An 11,503-nucleotide genomic window follows, 5' to 3' on the forward strand; every position below is an offset into this window, starting at 1 on the left:
ATTAAATTCTTCTGCTTTCGAGAGCGGACCCTGCCCCCAACACTTCTCATCTTTGAGTTACTTTCTGACTGACACACACAAAAAAAGAGCAACTGTTATTCTGCATTTAATGCCATTTATGGCTTTAACTATGGAAAGCCACATTGTACCCTCCTCCAGTGATTACTTGAAAGCTCACTAAATTACCTACCTTGGAAAAATAAACGCCCACGTGCTTTTGTACTAAAGACTATTATTTGAGAGCAAAGCTCAGAACATTCATTAGGGAACATGGAGTCCTCTTGTTGCCACAGTTTGTGAGAATGTATCATAATTAAGCCTGCAAAATGGAATAGCCAAATATGAAGTCCACACAATGAGCGGACTGCCATCTTCTGCTTGCGCAGAACCCCCTTAATAGTCTATGTACCTGAAGGTATCCATCTTACCAACTTAGTATCAAGAGACCCATTTTCTTTGCTGAATAAAGCTGTAGGTCCAATGGAAGCCCTAGGGGCATAATGTGAGTGGGCCCAAAGTTAGGGAAAAAATTTGCCTCACTTGAGGGTATTACATTTTCCCAACCATTATACACTGACATTTTTGTGGAGAAAATCCATAGCCAATTATTTTCCCAAAATCTAGATGTTCCCTAGTGGTTCCAAGGGTTCCTCAGAGTTCCATCTACATAACAAAAGGTTGCAAGCATACACAGCCTTTCCAACATCCCCTTTGAGAACCAACTAAATTCTCAGAGAATAGCTCTCTTCCTTGCTGACACTCAGAATTTGTGGACATGTGTAGCTGACAGTGCATGCCAAGAGCCCTGATTCTTCCAGTATGTTTCTGTGCATTGTAAATGGGCCCTTTTAATCGCTTCTTGTAGCAGGCTAGGAGTCCTTACGTGGCTCAAACAATTAAGCACTCAAGTACTAGCTCACCCACTAGCCAAAAGGTTGATGGTTCAAACCCACCCAGAGGTGCTTTGGAATACAGGTCTGGTGATCTGCTTCTGAAAGATCATAACCTTGAAAACCTGTGGAGCAGTTCTGCATGTATGGGGCCACCATGAGTTTGAATCCACTTGGCAACTAGAGATAGCAGACTACTGCTTCTCTCTAATAATCCACTGCTATGTCCTGCTCTCAAGCTTCATAGTCCAGCTGAAGGTTCTGGAGCAGCTTCTGCTGTACCAATTTGCCCTCACTCCTACCCTGAGAGCCAGGAGGTCAGAAATTCAATCCAGTAGTTACTGAACATCTGTTACAGGCAAGGGAGGGCACAAAGACTGAGGTGCTATGAAGCCTGTCTTCAAGGAGTTCGGACTGTGGTAGGGACGGCAAACGATAATGGGTCAAAATTCAAGACAGGATAAAGTAAATGCTGAGGAAACAGAATTGAGAAGACTGGAGGGCACACAGGAAGGCATTAGCCTGTCTAAACAGGCTGATTAAAAGCGGTTTTCATCAAGGAAGTCAGCATTGGCGCATAGTATATCAATGGATGGTGTTTTGGTTACCTAGTGCCACTATGACAGGAATATACCACACATGGATGACTTTAACAAACAGGAGTTTATTCTCTTACAGTTTTGGAGGCTAGAAGTTGGAGTTCAAAGAGACAGGCTCTAGGGGCTGGATGAAAGCCCCTTGACCTTGGGCTTCAGCTCTGCCTTTTGCTCTTGGCCCACTGAAGCTGGAGGCTTTCTTCACTCAGGTGCTGCTGGCTGCTGAGGCTGACAAGCCCAAGGTTGACAAGTAAAAAAGGCACAGTCCTGATATTACCAAACCACATGGCAGGCCATTGATTCAAGTCCATTAAGAATCCCAAGATCTGCAGACAACATGGCAGGCTGCTGGATAATGACTAGGCTATAGGCCAAAAGCTGAGACCATTCCCAAAGCTTCTCCTTATATATAGGAAGCAGACCACATCCTTACAGCAGCTACTCAGCTGCTGGTGGCAGAGTCTACCATGGAATTGATTGCCAGTCTCATCATGGGGAATAAGTACCACCAGCTGCCCAGCCACTCAGAACCAGGCCCAGCCAAGTTGACACATAACCTTGACTAACACAGATGGATAGTCTTCATCTGACAGAAAATGGAAGAAAGGCATTCAAATGGAAAGAGCTTCATGAGCAGAGGCACTGAAGTTTGGAAGCTCACAGGTCCTTGGAGAAAGTTTAGACTTGGTATAAACCTACAGAACTGGAAAAAGAGATGGATGCAAGAGACAATGGTGGCAGTGGGAGATGGCACTAGGAAGTCCAAGTCCTGTCCAGTGAGCGTCAGCTGAGGGCCTGTGTGCACAGCCAAATCAGAATCACCTGGGGCCGGGGTGGGGGGGGGTAGCACTAGTTTATGTCACACAAATCCCTATGCAGAGAATGCTGCTGTGTAAGCTACTCTTACAGACGGGAGAGCAGTAGATTACTCAGATGTATTGGGGTGAAAATACTGCATACCACTACTGTAAGAGCCATACCAGGGTTCTGAGAAGAAAGGTGGTATTATCTTATCTGCATTTTGGAAAGATAACTTTGGATTAGAGAGGAGATAGAAGCCAGGTACTAATGAGAAGCTATTAGGAAAGTCCTGGTATAGGAGGTGTGGCAAGTAAGAGATGAACAATGTCAGTAGACTGGGAAGAGGAGATGGAACCAAAGATGACACTAAAGTTTGGAGGGCTGGATGCTTGAAGGAAAATGGCTCTAGGAACTGAGAGAATAGATGTGGAAGGATCAGGAATGGGCAGCCTAACAAGTTCCTTGGGTATGCTGAGTTTGAGTTGCAAATAAGGGCACAAAGATATGTCTTCAAAACAGCCCTGGGCAATTCACTTCTCTCCAACTTATTGCAACTATAGAAGCCACATGACTGATTCCCATGACAAAATACTTTGAAAGTGAACCTGAGGCTGTTTTTGACAATTTGCCAGTATTTCTCAAATGAATTAAGACCATCTCATCAAATCACTCTGTGCATCTTTTTGCTGTGTTTAGAAGGTAGCCCTTCAAGAGAGAAGCAAGATGGAGAATTCAGTGACAGGTAGTTGTGGGCCTTAATGGCTTCTATTCTAAAAAGACAAATAGACCACAAACAGACACACACAGTCAAATAAGTGGAAGACAGCTATTTCCTTCTGCCCTTAGGTTTCCTTACTGACCAACCTGAGTTTTACTATAATTAGATATAGAGCTATGGAATATTATAGAATGTATAGGATGGCAGGGAATAATACGTGCACAATGTCACAAAGCTAGTAAATGACAGAGTTGAAATCTAACAAGAGCCAAATCTATCTAATGCTTATTGTGTGTCAGACACAGTCCTATGTGCTTTGCCCAAATTATTTATTGCTCTTCTTTCAGGAAAAAGGAAATCTAGACACAGAGAGGTTAAGTAACTTGTAAAGTCACACAGCTAGGGACTTAGATACAAACCCAGATTTTCTGGCTCCTGAGGTCCCCTCACTTAACCACTGTAATCTACTGCTTAGAGTCCTAGATTCTTGACTTTAGGGTCATTCTACAGAGAAAGGAAATATTTTCTTGGAAGAAGCTTTTCAATGCCACATTTCTGTTATCATTCATGAAACTGTTTCATCTTTTCTTCAGAAGTTGCAGCCATGTGGACATGAACTGCCTTTGCTTCCCTAACCCCCTTTCAGTCCTAAATATATCCAATAGCCAATGCCAGAGCCAAGAAAGACCAGAAGATAAGCTGGACTATTTATTCATTCATAAAAGGTCCCCCAGCCACCAAGTGTCCTCTGCCGGGCCGGCTGACACCCACCACTCATCAAATGGATGAATGAGATCTTTCCTAGCTTCTTGTTTCTTCCCAAAGATCTAGCATCCCAAGCAGTGGGATCAGCATCAGCCTAAGTCCACTGTTCAGCCAGAAGTGACTTGGTAAAGGATGAAATGGAGCCAAAGAGTCAGTTAAGACTGTATTGCTGTCTCCAGATTAAAATAACAATAATAATTATTATTAAAGGAGTTTAGACCAGGACTATAGTTCAGATTTTTCAGGTAACATAAATCTCTGAGCTGAGAATCACTATTGTGTGAGCCATTGTTACTGAAGGGAGAGCAGTATGTTTCTCAGTCGTTTTGGGACAAAAAAGATTTGAAAACCCCTATGGTTTGGAAAGATAACTCTGGATTCAAGAAGTAATCGAAGCTGGAGACTAAGTAGATGCTACTACAAAAAAAAATAAAAACACATTTGAGAAATTTGATAGTCAATTAAATAAGAAGAGGAAAAATTGAGCCGAGAACAAAATCAGGGAGTGGAATGTATGATCTCTATACTCCAGGCTATTATAACTAATGTTAGAAGCAGGGACAGAGGAGGCCCATGGAGGGGAGGTACAGTGTGTGTATATGCAGCTCCCTGTACCTGCCTGGTGCTCTGCTCCATCATTGAATGTAGTCAGGACACTGGACAGGATGTTTCCTTGGATCTAAGGGGCTCTACCATCTACCACGGAGACAGAATGAAGGCATCCACGGGCGATCTGGAGAATATGGCCATGGCCATCTCACTTCTTAAAAAGCAGTAATGATGTTACATCGCTGAGCTGTTTGACCCTGGGTGGTGCAAACTTAACTCACTCAGCTACTAACTTAAGGTTGGCAGACCAACCTTGGAAGACAGGCCTGGTAATCTGTTTCTGAAAGGTAACAGTTACGAAAACACTGTGGAGTACAGTTCCACTCTGAAACACATGGGATCACCATGAGTCAGAAATCGACTTGTTGGCAACTTGTTTTGTTTTGTTCTTATTTACTGTCTCTGTGGACAAAGAAAACATCAGGGCTTGGCACTCATTCTTATATATAAGAATCACCTAGGGCTCTTGTTAAAAATGTAGATTCTGTTTCAGTGTATCTGGGGCAGAAATGCAAATTCTCAGCAGGGAGTTGAAGTGGAATGAACTGGTTTAAAGTCCTGAAAAATGGATATTTTCCACTTTGGGTTTTGTATATTTTGTAAATTTAGTGTTGTCCTGGAATCTGAGAAAAGTGCCATAGGACCCAGCAGCTTTGCTGCAGGTGCACAGGGCCTCGGTAGTCTGAGCTTCGCAGGAGATGCCACCCTCTTATATGATTTGGTTTATCTTAGGGCCAACTCTGTGACATGGAATCCACACAAGATGATGGGTGTCCCCTTGCAGTGTTCTGCTCTCCTGGTTAGAGAAAAGGTATGTGCTTTTTGATGTGTTTGTTTCAGTCCATCCATGGGTTTGGCTGTCTATGTACAATTGACTTTTTGTTTCATTGTCAATAACTTTAGTTCTTTTCTATTGAGTTGCTCAGATTCTCCTGGGAGTACTCTTCTAAACTCCTGCCTGTGCTTGGGAGCAGGGGGGAAAGGGTTACAGGGCCTCAATTTTAAAAACATAAACTCTGACCTAGTCTCCAGGCTTTAGTCTGATACTCTTTTTCTCAGTTGTACTTGTTACTCTTTAATCCAAAAGTCGAAGTCCTCTATTATACTCTCTCAAGAAATTAAATTTCTGGTTGTTTCTGGGATGGAAAAAGCGTTAGTTTTGCTTAAGAAAAAATATATATGAATATAGCATTAGGGTTACTGTTAGGATTTAGGGCTGGTGTGTGTGTGTGTATCTCATATTCTATTTAATATTTAAGGAGCCCTGGTCATGCAATGGGTAAGTACTCAATTGCTGGCTGAAAGATTGGTGGTTCAAGACCACCTAGTGGCTCCGGAGAAAAGACCTGGTAATGTGCTTCTGTAACAATTACAGCCTAGAAAACCCTATGAGACGATTCCAGTATGTCACATGGGGTCACTCGGAGTTGAAATCGAGTTGATGACACCCAACAACAACAACATATTTAATATTTACTACCATGTTCAAAAAGTTAGGCATCTGCATGTGTATTAACCAGCAAAGAAAGACCACTTTCTTTTCAAGATACTTCTGTTAACAAATCCCAAGGTCATTCTCTGTAGCAGGTTCACACTGAGTCAATGGCCCTCATTTCTCTTCCAAGATTCCAAGATCCAGGAGTCATACCTCTCCACTCCTATGCTTATTTGGTTTATGAGACACAAATAAGGATCTTCAGTTTATCCCAATTAAAGCATCCCCAGATTACAGGAACTTTAAAAACTTGTTTTCATTTACTTTAAAAATATTTTGCTTTTTCTTAATTATAAAATTAATGTATAGTTATTTTAGAAAATTTAGGCAGTACAGGAAATACAAATAAATGTGAGCTCACTTATAATTCTGACATTTGAAGATAAATATGTTTACTTTTTTAATATATATTTTCTCATTTTTCTAGGCATCTTTTTTTTATACAAAATAAAATTCCTTACATGATTTTTTAATGGCCTCAAAATACTCTATAATTTAATTAACGATACCCCTATAATTAACCATACCCCTATGGTTAAAATATTAACCAATATTTTAAATAGTGTCTTGCTGAAAATCTGTTAAGTATGTATCTTTGACTACATTTCTAATTTATTTTATTTTTTAAATAGAATCCTCAAAGTGGGATTGCTGGGTTGAAGGTACTATTTCTGTGGTTGTTAAGATGACCTGTTGTCAACTGAAGATTTAAATAGCATACCTTCTATGTCTTCATCAAACAAATTAATAGAAATATTGATTGATTGAAGGCAGAGACCTTCCAAAATGAGATTAATACATCAAAAGATATTCTTTAAGACTGGTTTTCTAGCAGTTAAAATTCAGTCACTATATATCATATATATATTATCATCTACTTTTTCTCATGCAGAGGAACCCTGGTGTCACAATGACTAAAAAACCAAAACCAAATTCACTGCTGTGAAGTCAGATCCAACTCATAGCGACCCCTCCTTGGGTTTCGGAGGTAGTTTCACTACAGAGGTAGATTGCCCAGCTTTCCTTCTGAGGAGTGGCTGGTGAGTTTGAACCACCAGCCTTCTGGTTAGCAGTCCAATGCCTTAGGCACTATGCCAACCAGTTAAGAAAATGATGGTTAAGGAATGGTTGAAAGTTCGAACCCACCTAGCTGCTCCGTGGGAGAAAGACCTGGCAATATGCTTGCATAAAGATTACATCCTAGAAAAGCCTATGGGGCAGTTCTTCTCTGTCATATGGGGCCACTTGTTGTTGTTGTTGTTATGTGCCAGTTGGCCGACTCATATGAGTTGGAATAGACTTGTCAGCACCTAACACTCTCGTGTAAACTTTAGCAATATTACTTTAAAGGAGAAATGCTTTGTTACTGTTAGGTGCTAATGGAGTCTGTTCTGACTCATAGAGACCCCATTTACAACAGAACAAAACACTGCCTGGTCCTGGCCAGCCTCACAATCCTTGCTATGCTTGAGCCCATTGTTGCAGCCCCTGTGTCAGTCCATCCCACTGAGGGTCTTCCCCCCTTTTTACCAAGCATGATATTCTTCTCCAAGGAATGGTCCTTTCTGACAACACGACCAAAGTAGGGGAGAGAAGTCTGGCCATTCTAACTTCTAAAGAGCATTCCTGCTGCACTTCTTCCGGGACAGATTTATTTATTCTTCTGGCAGTCCATAGTATTTTCAATATTCTCCAACACCACAATTCAAAGGCATCAACTCTTCTTCGGTCTTCTTCCTTATTCATTGTCCAGCTTTCACATGTATATGCCGCAACTGAAAATACCATGGTTTGGGTTAGGTGCATCTTAGTCTTCAAAGTGAGAAGAAATGCTGTAAATTTTTATTTAGATTTCAGCCAAATTCCCCAGCATGCTTTTATAGACAGGATGGGAAATACAGACCAGATGAAAATAGAGTGAGCAGATTTGGAACTGCTTAGAAGACTGCATGAGACAGACCTGCTGAGTGACAATTTAATGTCACCCAGGATAGAGTCTTGTGACTTGGTGCCTAACCCTGTATCATTCAAAATATTAAACAGTGCTTTGAATAAACACAGAAGCTTATTAACATTTCATATGGCAGGACACGGGGTGTAGGGGGAGGGAATAATGTGTGTAATGACAGAATTAAAATACAGGATAATCTTTATAGGCTGGAACAGGGAGTCACATCCAAAAAAGGGAAGTTGTTCATGGGAGCAATTGTAAGGACCAGCTTTTATGTCCAAGTATAGAATGCTGATATTTTGTCTGTGGAAAAAGCATAGAATTAAGGTTGAATTGGATGGTCAATAATAAGTCAAGGGAAAAAATACAATTTAATACAAGGTAATGGAAAAAAAAAAAAATACAAGTTAATGGGATTTTAACCTGCAATGAAAGGTCTGTGAGGGAGATGGTCTCTCCCACTCTAGTTAAACCACATCTGAAATGATTTACTCATTGCCGTAGAGTCAGTTTGACTCATAGTGACCCCTCCTTGTGTTTCTGAGATGGTACCTCTACAGAAGGAGATTGCCCAGTCTTCTTCCGAGAAGTGGCTGGTGGATTTGAACTGCCAGCCTTGTGGTTAGCAGTCAAATGGCACTAAGCCACCAGAGCTCATGCCAAATCTTATATGACAGCCCACCAATCTAGAGCTCAAACAGTGGTGAACATTTGGTAAAAATCTAGGAGAAATACTTGTAAGAGCTAAGTGTGTTTAACCTAGTTTTTCCTAAGAAGCTTTTAAGAGTTGAAGGGAAGACAATGGCATTCACAGTTTAGATGACTCTCAAGGGGAAGAGATAAGGTTTTTTGGTTTGTTTTAGTCTTTGGAAGACTAAGTTAGTGTCTTAACTAGAGATGCCCTAACAAAACACATAAAGTAGGTGGCTTTAAAGAACAGAAATTTATTTCTTACCATTCTGGAGTCTAGATGTCCAAATTCAGGGCATTGGCAGCACTATGATCTCTCTCTAGTCAGCTCTAGGAGCTCTTTCCTGGTCTCTTTCAGCTTTCTGGACACTCCTTGGCTTGGAGACAAATCCTCACATGGTGTCCTCCCTCAATGTATCTCTGTCTCCATGACTGTTCTCTCCTTTTATGAGACAGCACTCAGAAGGGATTAGGACCCATCCTACTCAGTTATGACCTCATTAATTTCACTAATAACAGCTGCTGAAACAAAACAAAATGCCCTATTTCCAATCAAGATCACATTCACAGGTACGGGGGTTAGGACTTCAACATCTCTTTCAGGGAGACTCAGTTCAATCCATAACAGTTGGTAACCTGGGTGGTACAGATGAGATGGCAAAATCAGATATACGCAGTGATTTTACGTCTGAGTTGAAGTCAGTCAGAGGAAGACTTTTCTAAAAATTAAGCTGTCAAACAGAGTCATGAACACATTATGTAGGAATAAATTCATCCTCAGGAGATGATTGAATAGACATTGGGCTTCACTTATCAGTGAAGATATAGAGAGGATTCCTTCATTGGTGAGGAATGAACGAGCCCTAAGGTCCCTTCCAAATCCAGCAATTTATGACGCTCTGATAGTATTTCCCTTACTGGGATCTAAGGAATAATGCTGTTCCACAACATTTTAGTAACAATGCTGTGATAACAGGGTTCTCAGTTCCAAAAAGCTTGAGAAATTTTGAATAAAATAGTTTAAAACAAGTTTCATTATTGTCTTAGTTATCTAGTACAGCTATAACAGAAATCCCACAAGTGGATGACTTTAATTTATAATTCCCAAATGGGAATGTAAGCACAGACATAGAGGTTAGGATTTTTAACACTTACTTTGGAGGGCTGTAACTCAATCCATAGCAATTTCTTCTTGCAAATACCTTTAAATAAATAAATAAAAGAGGAGGGATTATGATTTAGAGTTTGTTTATTTGACCTTGGAATTCTCTCTTGGCATAGGAACTATTAACATATTAACCATTAACAATTAATGTGTTTAATAGGTTGGGACATGATGATATATAACTTTCCAGTGGTTCAGAATCAGGATATTATTTCATCAAAGCCTTCCCCATAAAAAAAAAAAAAAAAACACATTTTTACATATGTTTTTGTACAGTGGTGATAATGATGCTAATTCTCATTTGAGAGGCCATGTTTTCAGCTGTTTTTCTTCTGGTGGTGGTGCCTAAGGCATTGGATTGCTAACCAGAAAGGCTGGTAGTTCAAACCCACTAGCCACTCCTTGGAAGGAAGAGTGAGCAATCTACTTATGTAGTAATACCAGCTCGGAAACCCAAGGAGGGCTCGCTATGAGTCTGATCCAAAGCGCCAACAGTGAGTTTGGTTTTTTTTGTTGTTGTTTTGATCCCAGTAGGAGCTGGTCTGATCTGTCCACAATCCCACACTCTCTGAAGTAGTCTCCCTTGGTATTGGTGGCACCTATTCCTTAGCTTGCATGGCTGGGGGAAGTGTCTATGACCATGAAACAAAATAGAAATAGTTGTTAAAATGTTCACATCTTCATATTTAGCTTCAAATGAATTTTCTTTTTTGAAATCAGTGTTTCCCTACTGTTCTAACACAAATACATTGTATTTAATTTTTCTTAGTGTCAAAAATAATTCAAAAGATTCTAGTGACTATTAAGCCTAAATTACAAAATACAGCTCAGTTCTACTTGTCTAGCACCTGGCATTTGATCTTCCAGAACCTAGTTAAAATTTTAGTCACATTGCATTGTGGTTTAGTTTAGATAGTTATTTTAAAAAAAGAGTTTTCACTTCTAACTTAAACTAAATGATCGCATATTAGTCTTCTCTTGGCATGAGTCAGAAGAGAAACAATGCAAAGCTTTTGTGAAATCACAATTATACTGTAGATAAAGAAAAAGTCAAAGGCTTCCTGTGGTTTGTGACAAATTGAAACGTGGTGGGGTTTCTAGTAAGAAGAGTGGCAGTGCTGTTTTAGTCAAAAGCATGATTCATTCCCTCTCCTCTGGAACAGTTTGATCACTTTGCCACCCATTTTCCATGGTAGGGTTATGGGGTGGGGCAAATCAATGGTCCTTGCTCCACTGCAGAACGAAATTTTCCATTGTAATGACCTTAAGCAATTAGGTATGAAAATGCAGTACTAAAGCTCTGACCACTTTTGAGAGAGGAGCATGGCATTGGAAAGACTGGATATTTAAATCATCTGAAAATAGCAATGCCTTTACATTTTCAGACTTGAACATGTAAATAAAGATAGCAAGGAACTATCCTGAAGACCATGATTTTCAAAGAGAGCTCAAATACTAGCAACAGCTAAATGGTAAGGATTTGAAATAAACATGGATGAAACATTAGAGGAATCATACTAATAATATTTTATAGAACCCAAGAGTTGCCAGAATATTGCAATTAACAACAAAATCTGAACATCAAATTGTTCTCCCAAAGAATAAATATTACACTCTGATTGTGCACCCCCTTCCTTTTAAATAAATGCCTGCTCTTTTTTTTACCCCCTTCACGTCTTCTTTTTTAAATACTTGCTTTACTGAGACATATGGCAAACAAACAACTGAGAAGAGAGAATTACATCATGGACAGCCATCCCTCATTTGTTAAATATTGACATGTGCCTTACCCCAAGGAGCTCTGGTAGCATAGTGCCTAAAGC

The 11,503-nt window shown here is 40.1% G+C and overlaps 1 protein-coding gene across 1 annotated transcript in view; it reads left to right on the plus strand.

Annotated features, from left to right (window-relative positions):
- Nucleotides 1–11,503, plus strand: part of GAD2 (glutamate decarboxylase 2) — a 122,900-nt gene that overhangs the window by 73,346 nt on the left and 38,051 nt on the right. Inside the window, exon 12 of the mRNA XM_007936379.2 lies at nucleotides 5,112–5,190. Within this exon, the coding sequence (XP_007934570.1) occupies nucleotides 5,112–5,190 (79 nt within the window). The remainder of the gene's footprint in view (nucleotides 1–5,111; nucleotides 5,191–11,503) is intronic.

The sequence above is a fragment of the Orycteropus afer genome, unplaced genomic scaffold, assembly GCF_000298275.1.
Source record: "Orycteropus afer afer isolate SDZICR_OR568_19922 unplaced genomic scaffold, OryAfe1.0 scaffold00035, whole genome shotgun sequence".
NCBI classification, from domain to species: Eukaryota; Metazoa; Chordata; class Mammalia; order Tubulidentata; family Orycteropodidae; genus Orycteropus; species Orycteropus afer.